At 42.7% G+C, this 17621-nt stretch overlaps 1 protein-coding gene across 3 annotated transcripts in view; it reads right to left on the reverse strand.

Moving 5' to 3' along the window:
• Positions 1-4921: 4921 nt before the first annotated feature.
• LPIN2 (lipin 2) overlaps positions 4922-17621 on the reverse strand; it is an 83399-nt gene continuing 70699 nt past the window's right edge. For all 3 annotated transcript variants that reach the window (XM_044292810.1, XM_044292809.1, XM_044292808.1), the window contains 5 exons: positions 16069-16155; positions 15566-15718; positions 15143-15257; positions 10099-10202; positions 4922-7407 (listed from right to left, as the gene is read on the reverse strand). In XM_044292810.1, coding sequence (XP_044148745.1) covers positions 7263-7407; positions 10099-10202; positions 15143-15257; positions 15566-15718; positions 16069-16155 — 604 coding nt within the window. In that variant the 3' untranslated portion in view covers positions 4922-7262. The remainder of the gene's footprint in view (positions 7408-10098; positions 10203-15142; positions 15258-15565; positions 15719-16068; positions 16156-17621) is intronic.

Raw genomic sequence — 17621 nt, forward strand, 5'->3', positions numbered from 1 at the left:
ATGTTTATCAGTACATTACAGAAAATAATGAACTTTATCACAATATGCTAATATTTTTAGAAGGACCTGTATGTATTGTTAATATGATCATGGTCTATGTATTGATTCCTGGTATCACCATTGTTTGATTGTTTATATATGAAATTACTAACGTGATACCTATACTCATATGTATTATGTCTCCAAATCATGGACTGATTTGCCTCCTGGTATGAGTTGTTTTCATTATTGTTATTTTGATGTATATATGACTATTTTTCTACATTTTATTGCATTTTTTTAGGACTTACAAGTAACATTTACATTTCTTACCTTGTTCGCTGTATCGGAGAAAAAATATGATCATCTTATTGCATGTCATTACATATGCAGTGTTTATATTTATACCTAAACTAGCAGAATTACCCGCCTTGGCACGGGTCTATATTGTCTATTTTGTTTGTTTGTGTGTGTGTGTGTGGTCAAAAGATATCCACAGTGACTCCCATAATAGTGACATGCACAGTACCCCCATAAGTGACATCCATCATGGGTGTAACAGTGTAGAAAAATGTGTGTACTGTTATGGAAACCTGGTGTAAATCTGTGTGTAATGTCAGTGAGGCGAAGCCAGAAGGACCTGCGAGTTTCTATTGGCCAATAGGGGTCATGTAACCGTGTGTACGTCAGTTAGGAAATTAAATAAGGACCTGCAAGCTATAGAGTGAAACCCGGTACCTCATTTAACTATATGCCAAATTTCGTGCAGATTGGTCCAGTCGTTTGGCAGTGCATAAAGAACAGGCAGACAGATATTTAATTATATATACACATTAAAGGGACACTGACAGGCCCAATTAGCATATTTAGGTATATATATGTCAGTACAGGTCTTCTAAAGTCTATTAAAATCATCTAAGTAGCCCCCCTGTCCACCTTATAAATACCGAAATATAAAGTTTTATAACCTGCTTGTCCGGTCACCAATCTGCCCAGGCTGCCGCCCAGCTAAGTGAATATTGATGAGCTGGGCGGGGCTAAGAGTGGCAGTTGGGAGCGGCTGGCTGGGCGCATTTTGACATGAAACGCCGCCCCTTGGGCAGATTGGTGACCGGACAAGCAGGTTATAAAACTTTATATTTCGGTATTTATAAGGTGGACAGGGGGGCTACTTAGATGATTTTAATAGACTTTAGAAGACCTGTACTGACATTATATATATATATATATATATATATATATATGTCAGTACAGGTCTTCTAAAGTCTATTAAAATCATCTAAGTAGCCCCCCTGTCCACCTTATAAATACCGAAATATAAAGTTTTATAACCTGCTTGTCCGGTCACCAATCTGCCCAAGGGGCGGCGTTTCATGTCAAAATGCGCCCAGCCAGCCGCTCCCAACTGCCACTCTTAGCCCCGCCCAGCTCATCAATATTCACTTAGCTGGGCGGCAGCCTGGGCAGATTGGTGACCGGACAAGCAGGTTATAAAACTTTATATTTCGGTATTTATAAGGTGGACAGGGGGGCTACTTAGATGATTTTAATAGACTTTAGAAGACCTGTACTGACATATATATATATATATATATATATATATATATATATATATATATATATATATAAATATGCTAATTGGACCTGTCAGTGTCCCTTTAAATTTTTTATTTTTACATTTTCAACACTTTTTCTATGCCCCACAAGGGGGCTTGAACATGCAATCCTCTGCTTGCTGACATAATACACTTCAATACAGAATTATTGCAGTGTATTATATCAGTACATGGCATCCGTACATGGCAGGCCTGGAGACCACTGTTGGGTCCTTTGGTGACTTAGAAACCCTCGGCAACCGGAGATCGCATTGTAGGGGGTTGATGGGGTAACAAAGAGAGCCCCTTTCTCTTAACTGCTTAGAAGCTGTGGTCAGCATTGACTGTGGCATCTAAGGGGTAAACTGCCAGGAATAGTGTCATCTCCGATCCCAGCTGTGAGGGTAGAGTGCCAGTTGTATAATACAGCTGGCAACCACAAGTGATAGTGCAGGCACAACTCCTGAGCCTACACCACAGCGCCATACAATTTCATTGCTGAGTCTTAATTACCTACTTGCAGTGATGTAACAGTATGGTGCTGTGGCTTAAAGGGAACCTGTCATGTGGATATTTGATTATAATCTAACAAAATTATATACAATCATTAACTACTTAAAAGTACCTTAGATGTATTCACTTACTGGTGTGACAGATGGTTACCTCATAATATACACACAAAGATGCCACATGCTAATGAGCTGATTTGAGTCCAGCGTTTTTTTTAATTCAGAGCTATAGCCACTCCCCTGCCCACCTGCTGCTGATTCATATGGAAAAAAACTGTCAATTAGCAGCAGGCAGGCGGGGAGAGTCAGGAGCTCATGAATATTCATGACTCCTCATTATCAGCTGGAGCTTTTCAATACAAAATGTTGGCTGATTGACTGGGTCAATTAAAGAAAGTGACCCAGCATTTTGCTAAGAGAATCAGTCACTTATTTATGTTGCCCTTAAATAGGACACCATAAAACTGGTGACAGGTTCCCTTTAAGTGGTTAATCTTTAATCTTTGGACAAAAAGGCCATAAACAGAAATTAGACACAAGCACCGTGTATCATCAAATATTATTCAGACAATACCTGGTAGGCTACTAAAAAGGTCCAATTTACATCACATTCTGCATAAAATGTGTGTGTGGGGGGGGGGGGGAGGGGGGACAGGCAATGCTGTAGGTCTGAAAGGATGTGTAGCTGTCAAGATGCATTAGTTAGAAAATAAATTACGCGGTTTCTTAGAACAATAAGCTTGCCAACCCAAAGCCTCGAGCGCAACATCACTGTATGTGTTTGGGATTACTTTAATCATGAAGAACAGAAAACTAGGACCGTAGTTAGAAATCCAGATTTCTATGAATAAAGAAAGCAAGGCTTCTGAAAAGAGTGGAAACTAAAGAAAATTTAATTTAGAACTCATGCAAACGACCGAATGTATTTTGAACTCCGCAAAATACGCATACCATCCATGTTGCATACACATTTTTTTGCGGACCCATTGACTTCAATGCAGAATGGACATATGGATTAGGAAAGCACACGGACCATCATAGAAAATGCTGCAAAATACAGCACGTGTCCGCATTCATACTTTGTGGATTCCATGATTTCTGGACCACAAAACAGATAGTTATGTGCATGTGGCCTTGGTTGAGGCTTCTCAAAAAAATTAAAATAAAAAATACTGAAATGTACACATTTAAATCAATGGGTAAGCGTGCTGTCCGTGGAAAATGCAAACAGCACACGTCAGTGAAAAACGGAAATGTGGCCAAGGCCTTAATGTGTTTGGGGGTGGTCCAACTTTCTGGCAGATGTCAGTGGCAAGAAAGTTTGGCAGTTTGATTTCCACACTCGTTCATGGGGCAATCCAGATTTTCGAGCAGGCTTAAAAATCATTGTTTGCCGGCAGCAGATCATGCTGTCTAATCACGATCTGCTGCCAGCAAACAACTCGTCAGTATGGGAACAAGTGATGGTATGGGGAGGAGCGATCGCTAATGCCATCACTTGTTCCCATACTGACGAGTTGTTTGCTGGCAGCAGATCATGCTGTCTAATCACGATCTGCTGCCAGCAAACAACTCGTCAGTATGGGAACAAGTGATGGCATTAGCGATCGCTCCTCCCCATACCATGAAGATTTTTGCAGCGATCTCCTCTACTAAAGATCAGGCGATTGTCAAATCATCTGGTATATCGTTTAATGTGATACAGCCTTTTTGCCTTTTCCCTTTTGAGAACACATGTAACCTTAAACCTTTTATGTGCGAGTATGGTGGGTCAGGAGGAATAGCTGTCGGACAAACAGCTATATAAAGTGTATGGCTAGCATAAGGATCCGTTATGTAGTTTGAGTAATGCTCTTGTACACATTTCACATTCATTTGCATACTGCCTTATCTTAAACTGTAGCTTAAGGCCTTATGACACCGCACAATTTCCAGCCAATCAGGGATATGAATGCTCGTTCCCAATAATCATTTATCCGATGAACGAGCGAACGCTTGTTCATTAGCATCTTTCATCAAGATGAATGATTGATGGATGGATGGTTATCAGCACCACATATACTTATGTAATCTGGGATGTGCTGCCTATAATGAATAGAACAGAATGAAGGAGGAATGACTGTAGTAGCAATTGTTCCTCCAGCATTCAGTGTGTATCAGCCTGTGTAAGCAGGCCGATGCAAACGAGCACCGATAGATATGTTCTCTACCATCAGCGCTCGCACTGCCCGAAGTTTAGGCAGTGTAATACCACCCTTAGACAATACGTGGCTTCATAACTGGAATGAGTGAGCTACAGTACCCAGAAAGATGATCAAAATTGGGGTTATTCAGTTTAGAAAAAAAAGACAACTAAGGGGAGAGCTAATGATTTTGTATAAATATATCAGGGGTCAGTATAAGAAGGTTTGTACACAAACACAGAAGAGGATTCTTTACGGTAAGAGCAGTGAGACTATGGAACTCTCTGCCGGAGGAGGTGGTGATGGTGAATTCACTACAAGAGTTCAAGAGGGGCCTGGATGTAGTTCTGGAGTGTAATAATATTACAGGCTATAGTTACTAGAGAGGGGTCGTTGATCCAGGAAGTTATTATCATTGCCTTTTTAGGAGTCGAGAAGGACTTTTTCCCTCTAAAAATGAGGAAAATTGGCTTCTTCCTCACGGGTTTTTTTTTTTTGCCTTCCTCTGGATCAACTTGCAGGATAACAGGCCGAACTGGATAGACAGATGTCTTTTTTCCAGACTTACAAACTATGTTACTATCCCACGCACACATGCTTGCACACAATTCACACTTACACATGTTGACACAATAAATCAAGCATAATACTCAGATAAAATATATAAAATATTTGAACACTTTATTTAGATAGAATTGAACAGGATACCTACCACAATTAAATCCTTTTCACAATTTCACTACATAAAGTAGACTCATACCTCAAGTCAAGGTAGGACATTCACAAAGTAAATGTATGTGCACAATGAGTTCTTACAGGCTGAAAGGAGAAGTTATTGCACACTTTCTGCAAATATCCACAGCCAGCACCAGGGAAGTGGAGGTTAGTCAGGCAATGTTGGCTTGTACCCTGTAATTATGAAACAGACCCTTCCAAACAGCTTTATGTGATCGTAATCCTATATTTGGCATTAGGTTACATCGGTACCAACCCACAATTTGCAGAATAAGCAGCTTCATCTCTCTAAATCTTCTTTAAAGTACTATAAAAAAATATCTTTTTTTTTCTCAACAGACAACTTTGGAAGCTGATGGGGGGATGGGTCTATTGAGGTTATCAAATAATATTTTTTACAAAAACAAGCGAGAGCTAAAGGGATGACTAATCTTCGAGGATCACTTACCAACATGGCTGGAAGGCGAGCACTAAATCACAGCAACTGATCAGACATTTACGGCCACTGTCGAACTAGCACCAGACAATTGAAACGCTGATTGGTTGCCATTGGTTACTGCAAACACTATTGCACAACTCTTAAGTTTTACTGGCTCAGAGTATTCCTTCTACACAGCTGCGTAGTTAAAGTGACCGTCCGGGTCACAGTAAAGATTTCACTTTACATGCTGAAAGTATAGTTAATATACCTGATACTATCCTTTGCACAGTGTGCTTTGATAGTCTGAGACACCTCCCCCCTGCTTTTAGGGCAAGGGTCCTGTAGAAGAAGACGACATGGGATGGAGTGGTGCTAAAGTCATGTTATATACCATATTTTTCAGACTATAAGAAGCATTTTTTTTCTCCCAAAAAGCAGGGATAGTGGCAGTGCGTCTTATAGTCGGAATGTTAATGACTTCTTCCATTATGGAAGCAGTAATTAGCATGCAGGAGGCATGGGGAGGTGAGGGCAGCGCTGCGCTGGCTGTACTCTCTTCCCCTGGTCTTCTTTCAGGTCCAGATGTGGTGTCCTGACCCAGAAGAAGTGGCGAGTCCTGGATATGAGGTACTGTCCAGAGCACGTAGGCTGATCTGAGGCTGCAGGGTATGATGGGAGGCTGATGGAGGTTGAGGGTCTGATTTGGGGTGGGGTCTGCTCTGAGATCTGTTGAAAAATATTTTTTTTCTTATTTTCCTCCTCTAAAGCCTAGGTGTGTCTTCTAGTCCAAAAATACGGTACCTTAACAGGCTTCTGTTACCAGTGTGCATCTGCTCCATGCAGATGAGTAACCGAAACAGGTGCAGTACAGAAGACATCTGCCGGCAAAACTGGTGATAGAAGCCCTTTAAGTTGGAGACTGGGAATGAAATGGACCACAGCAGCAACATTACAGAGCACACGGTATGTTATATATGCATTCTGCATGGACAGTGACATCTTTACTGTGAACTGGAGGGTTGATATAAGGAAATCTGAAGGAGTGATTCAGTGCCTGACAAGATCATTAGTAAAGCAGTTTCTGAGCAAAAGACTCGCTAGCAGCCATCCCTTCATTGAGTAAAACAGGGAACGTTTGTTACCATGAAGATGAAATGTTATTTTAAAGCATAACATTTTATTTTTTACAAATTAAAAGAAAAGAAACTGGATGGACCATAAGCCTTAAGTAAGCAAATGATAATCCTAAAACAAAATTGCAAACAAATGCCTTAAACATTGTATGTTTTAGTGGCTTGAAATGCAGGTAAAATAAATAATTGCACAGTTCTACATATTTGGGTTAAGCCTTTTCACAGATGCTGAAGAACCAATTGTTTTCCAGGAAATAACACTTCCACTGCATACGTAATAAGTCTCCCTTCTTGTGGGTCCTGAAGCGTATTGCCCTGCAATAGACGCTACATCCCAATGGCTTTAGAGATGAGAAAGATTTCAAGGAGGCACAACATGATCCAGAAAGACGATTACACTTCAAGGTATGCTTGAACACAAGATAAAATGTGCAATGCATCTTTCACAAGAACCAATTACAGAGAATTAATATATTGTAATAATATAAAAATCACTTCTCTTAATGTTTTTCCCTGAATATATTGATAGGATACAATATCTTTACTGGCTACAAATTACTAACCGACTGTAAGACAAAGTGAGAGAAAGGCATTGGAAACAATGGACAAGAACGCAGGCTCCTCACATCAGTAATACTCCAGGTAAGTGACTGCCGACCGAAATGACTTCACGTCCACTAACAGTTCCAGACATGCTCATGAGTGATTTACGTCAAGTCTGCCAGGTCAAATTCTGGCAATGGGTCTCTCCAATAGCAAAAAGAGCTAAATTCCGGGCAAGAGAAAGCACAATTCTGCTCTTTGTCCAGCAGAGGAAACACGTGTTCAACCAGCTCACTTAGTCGGGTGTACCTGGAGAAAGGAAAGGAAAACTATTTACATTACAAGCAAGATGAACTCCATCGTGTTACGTTAACTAAGACAGATGTGCATTGAACTATAATTAATAATATACAATTCGAAATATATGTTTTTACTCCATCTCCTGATTTTCAGTTACAGTCAGAATTGGTTTATACAAACTAAAAAGACAGGGTGGCATTAGCAGGAGGTGCTCAAACCCACGTGCAGTCGTGCATATATACAGGGGAGCAAATCCTGCACTTGTGGCCTGTTGCTAATGGCGATCCCCAGCAAAATGCATACGGTGGAGGATGCCCGCGGCGAACCACAAGTACCACAATAGACATCTCACACAAGGTAACAAGTGCGTATGTCATAATCAATATAACAATATAACAAAACAATAACAAATACAGGTGCACTCTGCAGTCTCACTAAACCCTCAAACTGATTTTAAAATTGAGAGATTAGTCAACATGTCCTACGGTGGTGCCCGGGCTTAGACATGTTCTACACCGTAGGACATGTTGACTAATCTCTCAATTTTAAAATCAGTTTGAGGGTTTAGTGAGACTGCAGAGTGCACCTGTATTTGTTATTGTTTTGTTATATTGTTATATTGATTATGACATACGCACTTGTTACCTTGTGTGAGATGTCTATTGTGGTACTTGTGGTTCGCCGCAGGCATCCTCCACCGTATGCATTTTGCTGGGGATCGCCATTAGCAACGGGCCACAAGTGCAGGATTTGCTCCCCTGTATATATGCACGACTGCACGTGGGTTTGAGCACCTCCTGCTAATGCCACCCTGTCTTTTTAGTTTGTATATATAGATTCCTGGAGGTGTATAAACTCCAATTTAAATGTGCCTGTTTTCCATCTACAGGCCACATTTAGGTGCACCTGTGAGGCCTGGGCCATATCAGTCAGTCTTGAGTGGGACTCACAGACTCCTCCCTCCTCCCATTGCAAGCATGGTTACATGCTGGAGGTAACTGGTGAGCTGTTTGTGAGTCGGCCTCATGCTCCTGTAATTTGCCCACTGGCTCCTGGTATCGCCCATACGGCTCAGGTAGGAGAGCGTTAGGTCTCGGGCTACTTGAGAAACCTTGACGTGGTGCCCGGGCTTAGACATGTTCTACACCGTAGGACATGTTGACTAATCTCTCAATTTTAAAATCAGTTTGAGGGTTTAGTGAGACTGCAGAGTGCACCTGTATTTGTTATTGTTTTGTCAGAATTGGTTTATAACCTATTCTCATAATGTAATTAAATTATGACTCTAGAACCTTAGGGTGCCCATAAACAGTGCGGGCCGGCCATGGCATCCACTTGCATAGTGTCGCTAGTTGGCAGTCTGCACCTATATTTGCCAAGTTAGCAGTCATCCGCATGCAGATCCCACAGCTGGACTGCACCGTTTATGGACACCCTAAAAGAGTCACTGTACTTTTCACATAATTTCATTTAATAGTGAATGGTGTAATTAGCAAGCTTCTAAACCACTTCATTTAAAAAAAATGTGCCCACATCCACCTGAAAAAAAAGCTGTAAAGTCACGGCCACTAGAGGTCTCACTTCCACCTAATTTGCAGTCCACTACCTGTTCTCATGCAAGATCCTTCCCTAGTAACAGAAACAGAAGTGCGGGCTGTCAGAACTAGCCAAGATCCTGAGCCTGATAAAAGAACTGCTTCTACACCATTTCTGAACATCACAGGAGCCTCCTGCCTTTCTGTAAGTGCAATTTAGCCCTCCTTATGTGTTCTGTGTGCTCCAGAGCAGACAACAAAGGATGTCACAGCAGTAGTGTTGGCAGGCTCCACAGAAGGGAAACCCCCTCTGCTTCTGAGTGAAATGCATCTAGCTGAAGAGGGGAATAATTAGGCTGAAAAAAAAAATAAAAAAAAGTCTATATCTAAGTCTATGGGGAGGAGCGTGTAGTCCAGTTCAATAACAGACTTGACCTACTAGGTTCACTGTTTCTTGGCAGTGAATGTGCAGTCACAAGGCCAATCAGCCACTGACATGTAGAGGAAGCTGCAGAGAGGAGGAGCATCCAATTCATAACTGGTTGTGTTGATTAAGAAATGTGAAAGTATTCAAGAAGATGACAATATCAGATACGTGAAGATAACCCTCATATTTATGATATTCTAAAAGGAAGGGTGCCAAACCACCTAAAAATTGTGCTTCAGCACATTGTGAGGGCAGAAGTGCCTGCAAATAGCCTCAAAGCTATGACTCTATTCAAAGGAGTTGTCCCATGACCAAAACGTATCCCTATTCACAGGATAGGGAATAAGTATCTGATTGGCGGAGGTCCAACCACTGAGGCCCCTCGGTAATCCCAAGAATAAGAGCGTATGTTGTCCATTTAAATGGAGCATCAGACATGCATGAACTCCATTCAACTGTATGGAGCTGCCAGAGATAGATGAGTGCTTGTACTCTGCCATCTCTGGCAGCCCCATAGAGTTGAATAGAGCAGAGTTAATGCATGTGCATATGACACTCCATCCAAACAGGGAACACAGACCCCCGACCCCCCGTTATAGTGATTAGTGGGGGCCTGATCACTGGGGCTGTGGATAGGGAATAAGTTGTGTCATGGGACAACCCCTTTAAACATTGTGCTACATACAATACTCAAACATATTAACTACCCACCAAGATACACATCATAGAAAGACTTACGTCGTCTTGTTTCCTTTTGTCCTCTCTTGTATTAATTCTCCTTTTGGATTGACAGTAAATATTCGGCAGTCTTGGACTCCAACTTGCACATAAGCAAAAACATCCTGCAAGATATAGAATGTATTCATTACAACCAGAAGAAGCAATACTCAAATTCCAAAACACAAAAAGAAACCATATTAAGCATCGTTTCTCAGAGATTGTGGCACGGCAAGAGTTAATAGTCAGTGATGACGGAAAGTATTTGCAAGAGCTTCTAGGAGCTGATCATTTCAACACAGGAGCTGGCCAGCAGGCCAGAGACAGGACTCCTGCCCCCATGGTGTGGGCCTCAGGAAACAATGAGTAATCGGGAAACGTGACGGCTACATAAACTTCCAGGGGATCCCTTTTGTTTGATAACCTTTGGCTTTGTTCCACTTTTGTTCAAGATAGGATGATGAGAAAAGAATCCATGCTTGGGTCTTCACATTACTTCTTGTTTCCCATATTATAGCTTTTTTTTTTTTTTACTTTGGCGATAACATTTATACTTGGAAGTTGCCAAGTACACATACACGGATTGTATACTGAAGGAATGACATAAGTGACAGCGTGGTGGATCAAGATTTCACTTGTGTTTTACAGTATTGCAGTATTTACACATCACACAGGATATAATAGTGAATAGGATAGTGAAAACTGGGCATTCAATACAGAACTGCTCTAAGTACAATTTCATCTTACCTTCTAAGACAGGCCTGCGGTTACGCAGATATTGGAATGATGTGGCAGACCTCATTGAGAAGGCTTATGGGGTTACGATTGAATGTTCTCCTTTATTATGCATATTGGGATATGTTGGTGAAATGTCAGGGCTTAGAGAGGTTAAGTTGGTAATTCAAAGTATCTTATATCAGGCTAGAAAGCGGATTGTGTCCCGATGGATTGCTCCAGATCCACCGGAGGTGCACGAATTAGTGAAAGTAATACACACTTTGGTGCAACTTGAGAGTTATGTATATCAAAAGAGAGGGAATAACAAAAAGTTTAATAAAATCTGGTATACATGGATTGAACATTTCCATCTTGTTGTTTAGGACAGGGGTCCAGGGCTAGTGTAGGTTGTGACAGTCATAGGTAATAAGGCAATCTGGGTATAGCGTACCTAAAAAAGTAGTGTACGTATGAGCGGGTGTGCTTGTAGTATGAGTGTGGGTTGGATCGCATCCTGAAATCTGCTGTGGACTATTTCCAAGATGGACTGCACCTGGACTTTGGGGCTGGGGAAGGGGGGGGGGGGGGGTTTATCTGTGTTAACTTGGTCCATATGAAAAATGAGAAATTGATCTCAAATAAAAAGATTTGATCAAAAAAAAGACAGGCCTAATAAGTTCTATGGTAAATAACATTGTAAAAGTACAACGTACCTGGCTCACAACAAGCGGTTTCATTTATTGATCGCATTAAAATGGCTGAATATGAGAAATATTATCACAATATACGGAATGGGCTTCAAGGATGGTCTTCTGGGTTCAGCATTTCTTTCTAGTGGAAACTAATGAGGCTCCAGACTGGCCCAGATAAATGTGATGTCATTTTAAGGCCTAGTGCACGCGGTCCTGTTGCGGCCTCCAAACAGCGGGTCCACAATATATTGACACCGGCCGTGTACACACTATATGACGGCTGTGGACAAATCCACTTCAATCGGTCCACAATCTGGAAGGAGCGGTGCGAAACGGAGGCTTCGAGAAAAAGTAGTACATATTCTATTTTTTTTGCAGTGCAGACGGATCACGGACCCATTCAAGTTAAATGGGTCTGGATCTGTCTGCGGCAACCGCATGGATGGTCCCCAATGTACAGAATGACCAGCACACGTTTGTGTGCAATGTCATGATATTGAGGAGCTCTCCTGAGGATAGGTTAGTAGTCAGATTGGTGGGTGTCCGACTCCCATCTCCCCGTCAATTAGTTGTTTGAGCGAGCGCTGCATCCACACCAGTATTTACCTGCACACTGTCTAGACTGTAGCAACAGCGCAGGTAATTACAGCTTCTTCTCCCGTTCACCTGAATGGAACAAACAGCTGTAAGGCTTGTTTCACACTACCGATACGGCCTTCCGGCGGGCTGTTCCGTTTTTGTCTGGGTATCGGCTGGATCTCCACCGGACCCCATTATAGTTAATTGGACAGAATAGCCTGCCGGATCGGTAAACGGTAGTGTGGAACAAGCCTTACTACTCTGCACTGCCTTTGTGACCTCTTCAAACTGCTGATCTGCGGGGGATGCTGGATGTCAGAACCCTGTTGATCTGATAGTTCTGACCTGTCGTGAGTATAGGTCATTAATATAATGACCCTGCACAACCCCTTTAAAAGGAATCTTACCAGTGTTATGCTTCCCTAACTGCTAAGTCCTAACAGCTCCAGACCGTGCCGATGAGTCCTGATATTCATGAGCTCCCAGCTCTCCTGCCCAGCGGCTTCTGACAAATACATGATGTAAACCCTGCCTAAAGCTGCTGTCACATGGTCCGTTTTTTATGCACTTTTGGAAGCTGAAACCAGGCGAGGATTTAAAAAGGGAAGCAATATCTTTCCTTCATGTTCTCTTCTATTTTTATGATTCCCTCCTGATTTTGGCTTCAGAAATTGCATCAGAAAACTGAACGTGTGGCAGCACCCTAAGAGGATATGCCTCTAGTTTAGGCTGCCTTTAGTCAGGACAGATTCCCTTTTAACGTTCGATAACTCCCAAACATTCTAATGAGAAATGCGCACTTGGTTTTTGCCTAAAGAACAAACCCAAATGGATTTGCGGCAGATTTAGGCTACTTTCACACTAGCGTTCGTCGGTCCGTTCGTGAGCTCCGTTTGAAGGAGCTCACGAGCGGACCCGAACGCCTCCGTCCAGCCCTGATGCAGTCTGAATGGATGCGGATCCGCTCAGACTGCATCAGTCTGGCGGCGTTCAGCCTCCGCTCCGCTCGGCTCCGCACGGACAGGCGGACAGCTGAACGCTGCTTGCAGCGTTCGGGTGTCCGCCTGGCCGTGCGGAGGCGTGCGGATCCGTTCAGACTTACAATGTAAGTCAATGGGAACGGATCCGCTTGAAGATGTCACCAATTGACTCAATCTTCAAGCGGATCCGTCCCCCATTGACTTTACATTGAAAGTCTGAACGGATCCGCGCAGGCTACTTGCGCACTTGCGAATTTTTTTAAAGTTATTAATCCAGACGGATCCGTACTGAACGGAGCCTCCGTCTGCATTAATATGAGCGGATCCGTTCAGAACGGATCCGCCCGAACGCTAGTGTGAAAGTAGCCTTACCTTACTGAGCAGGTATTTCAGTAAAAGGCTAGCTAATGAGATGTCACATCATGCAGACATTCTCCGTGCAGAAAAACAGATCTCTCATCCTCAGCATGCTAATTTTGTTGCAGATTTTCATTACTTCCAATGTAGCAGGTGTGAAATCCAAGGCAAATCTGCAGCACAATCTGCATGTAACAGATGCAGATTTAGCTGAGGGTTTGGTGGTATTTCTGGTGAGATTGTGGCAGATTATTGCCTCCAAATACCCATAAAGGCACACTGAAGCCAAGTCCAATGCTTTTAAGACAAAGTGTGAATACACGTGTAAGGGCGCAGCCACACACAACAGAATTGCTGTGAGTTTTCCATCCAGATTTGTAGGATGAAAATCTGCAGATGAATACTGCAGCTTAAGGTCTAATGCACACGGCCGTTAGGGCGGCCCCCAAACGGCGGTTCGGCAATCCACGGCCGCGTGCACCCCGCATCACGGATGCGGACCCATTCACTTGAATGGGTCAGCATTTCCAGAGATGCGGAACGGAGTCACAGAACGGAGCACCGGAAGCACTACGGAGTGCTTTCGTGGTTTTTCTTTCCGTTGTTCCGCACTGCAAATAAATATGACATGTCATAATTTTTTGCGGTGCGGACAGAACACGAACTCATTCAACTTGAATGGGTCCGGCCCGTTGCATGGATGCAACGGCCTTGTGCATGCGGCCTAAACCTGCAGGCCATTTCTGCACCAAAATGATGGTGCGGTTTTCCTGTTCCAGTTTACCCGGCAGCAACTCTGCTACATGTGGACATACCCTATATGTAGATACGAGTGTAAGAACTGACCACAAAGTAATAACCACAGTGACCCCCCTCATAGCCACTTAAAAGGGGTACTCTGATGACTGACCATCAAGGCATATTTACAGAGGCTATCCAAGTGGATTTATGGATGTATAATAGCTATTTAACTGCTACCTTAAGATTTGGTGCACTTTTACGTACATACAGAGTTCTACAGCTGGCCACAGACATGAGACTTTATCTCACAAACACCTGATTGCTTGGTTGCGGACCAGAATCCCCCAAAAAAGTGACAGATCCTGGCTTCCTGGTGCATCTCGACAGACAGGAAATGTCCACTCAGCCAATCACTGGTCACAGCTGTGACCCGCCTCAGTCAATGATTGGCTGAACAGGCAATTTCTGAATGTCAAGATCTGGAAACAGATTAGCAGGCACCCGGTGAGATTTGGATTGGGAGAGGTGGGGAGGAATCGGTGGAGGGGAGTATGACTTACTTAGGTTTTGTTATGCTACTCTGAGCCTTTTCATAAAATATGATCGGCCAGACAACCCCTAGTGTCTCGTGGTTGCGGGGGTTGAACTCAAACAGGGCAACATCTGTATGAAGTCAGTACATTCTCCACTGGGTGTGTAAGGACTAATTTAGATGGCAGTTACAATTTAAGTCTACAAAAAAAATGACCCTATGTCATTACATGAGGGTATTACTTTGTTTCACCCCAACCCATACAATTTGAATGCACGAGTCTCAGACTGAAAACAGACAAGAGTAGTGCATGCCCCAAAAAGCTGGCGTGTGAACTGAACCATTGATTTTAATGGCTCCATGTGAAGTCTGTCGTAAAAGACCTTCATGGAAATGAAACAGGACGACAGAAACTGATGAAGCCGAAACGTAGAGAGCTCAAATGTTTCACAACAAGCAGTACTTACATTAGGACGGTTTCCGAAAGCGGCATAAAAGGGTTGCTGAAGTGGACCAAACAAGTTTTTAATATCATTGAGGCACGCTATCTTGAACTTTTCAGGTTTCTTCTCTATGACTTCCCTAAAACAGATGCAAAGTGTGTCAGTGAAATGTAACCGATAAACAAGCATTAAACAACCTCCAAAGTAGCCGATGCATTGTATGACGGTAGTAAGGCTATGTCGCGTCACGTTTCTGATGGACGTTTAGCACATACACGGAGAAGTCTCCAGGTATGCAAGCTTAAAGAGGTCTTTTAGACTGAAAAACTGATTCACATTTCACACACATTTAACCAGCATTGTATCTTTACGTCTCATTGACTAGTAGTCGGTAGTGTAGATAAAATGGAGAAGAGATGCATTTTTTGGCACTGGCTGTATAAATACCTGTGGAATGCAGAGAAAAGGCTGCTTGGAGACAACATCAAAGGTCCTCTTGGAAGTATAGTGCCTCTGTCATTTACCCAGTGCAAGTAGCCCCTAGTCATGTCTGCCATGCCAATTGCACGGGCGGAGCAATACAGAAATTTGTATCCATTTCTGAAATAGAAGAGTTAAAACATAAAAAAAGGAAATGTAAGGACATGATAAACAAGTGATGCAAAGATAAAAAGGCTCCGAACTGTACAGATATTGGCAATAAAGACATTTCTTCTTGACCTGATCTACATGATTCATCAGGAGAGCGGTTTCAGACGTCTGATGAATAATATCACTTGAGGCACCGCTGACAGATTCAGCTATCAGACGGTTAATGGATATTCTCCCACATTTCAAACAACTATAAGCCCATCTGACACACGTCCCGCTATTCATGGGAGTCTTAAGAGAGTGACCTCATTGCTTTCTAACTAAAGGAATTAGTTTGGTGCGGGAAGCCAGATACATACTCATTTATGGAGTGGTAGAGCTTGGCAATGCCCTGATGTGTCCAATCCTTCCCAAGCTGAGGAAGAATCTGGCCTAAGGCGTCTGACCTTAAAATAAAAAAAATCAGAAAGCATTAAAACATGAAGGATGTATACATATGAAAACATTTCTGCATCCTGTTGTCCTGGGTTTAACAGCTCTGGAATGTGTTAGCCCAATTTTCTGGCCCCTGTGAAGACAGTAAATTGTTGCTGCACCTAAGAAAGGTCTAATAATGTACATTAGTAAAAGTCAGCTTTGGTGATTAGTACACTGCCTAAGGCCTCATGCACAGGGTCGCATCTGATGAACATTTTTTTTCCTGCGGATTGGAAGCAGACCCATGCATTTCAACTAGGCCGCAAAAAACGCAGACAGCACACCGCATCTGCAGGTTCGCATGTCAGTCCCGGAAAAAAATATAGCATGTCCTATTCTTGTCCATTTCATGCATTTTGACAATGGGGCCAGTGGAAATTGCGGGATACACACAGTTGGTATCAGTATTTTGCAACCCATGGTTTACAGCCTGCAAAATACACACAGTTGTGTGCATGAGGCCTAATTTAGTGTACTGTACACCCGAGATCAGTGGTGGCACTCAGAGCCCTGTCTGTGGGCATCCACGCCCTGGAATAAGTCTAAGGCGTACCAATATGCCTTAGACTGTTCCTGCCATCAGCGCAGGCAGCGTATTGGATGTAGGCAGGATATTATAGCTAACTGATAAAGTACATGGAAGATATGCTATACTGGACTGTAGTATTCAGGTTAAATTGCCATGTTGGCACTTTACAATAAATATGTGGTTTTGGGGTTACGGTTTGGGCATTCGGTCTGTAAAATGTTCACCATCACTTCCCTAGATCATCATAGCTCTAAGGCACAGTACACTAAGTAAGGAGGTAGGACGTGGTAGAACTTCTGATAATACAGGACATAACCTCAACATGATGTCATACACTCTGAAGATCTGACTGCAAGCAGACTGTCACCATACACCTTCCTGAAGATATGAGCTAGCAGGAGCCCAGACAAAGATGATTAAGCATGTCAGAGGCACATAAAAAGGCCCAACTTACATTAGTACATACCAGCACAAGTGCATGGCAAAAGCCAATACATCAACAAGTGGCCCAAGGTTATATAGCCCCAGTCAGACTATTAATAATAGCACTGGAATTGCACATGTGCTCGACAGATCCGTCATTTCCCAAAGCCACATCCTAAAAATAGGTTCAGCGCCAACAACTGAAGCCATAAAAATGGAGGCAATGACTGTTTCTTGCTACTACGAGAGCATGTACAACAACCTCTGAAGAAAAACAAACATTCTATGAGATATATACATATAGAAATAACGGGGCACATTTATTAAGACCACAAAACTGGCAGTGGATCTGCCAAAGTCATGAAGAGGCGCCGGCCACTACATACCTTCAGTGCATCCACCGCCAGTTCTAAATGTAAGACAGCTTCCGAGCTGTCTTACACTTAGACCTTTTTCTACACCTAAAACAGGCGTAAAAAATGG

The sequence above is a fragment of the Bufo gargarizans genome, chromosome 5, assembly GCF_014858855.1.
Source record: "Bufo gargarizans isolate SCDJY-AF-19 chromosome 5, ASM1485885v1, whole genome shotgun sequence".
NCBI classification, from domain to species: Eukaryota; Metazoa; Chordata; class Amphibia; order Anura; family Bufonidae; genus Bufo; species Bufo gargarizans.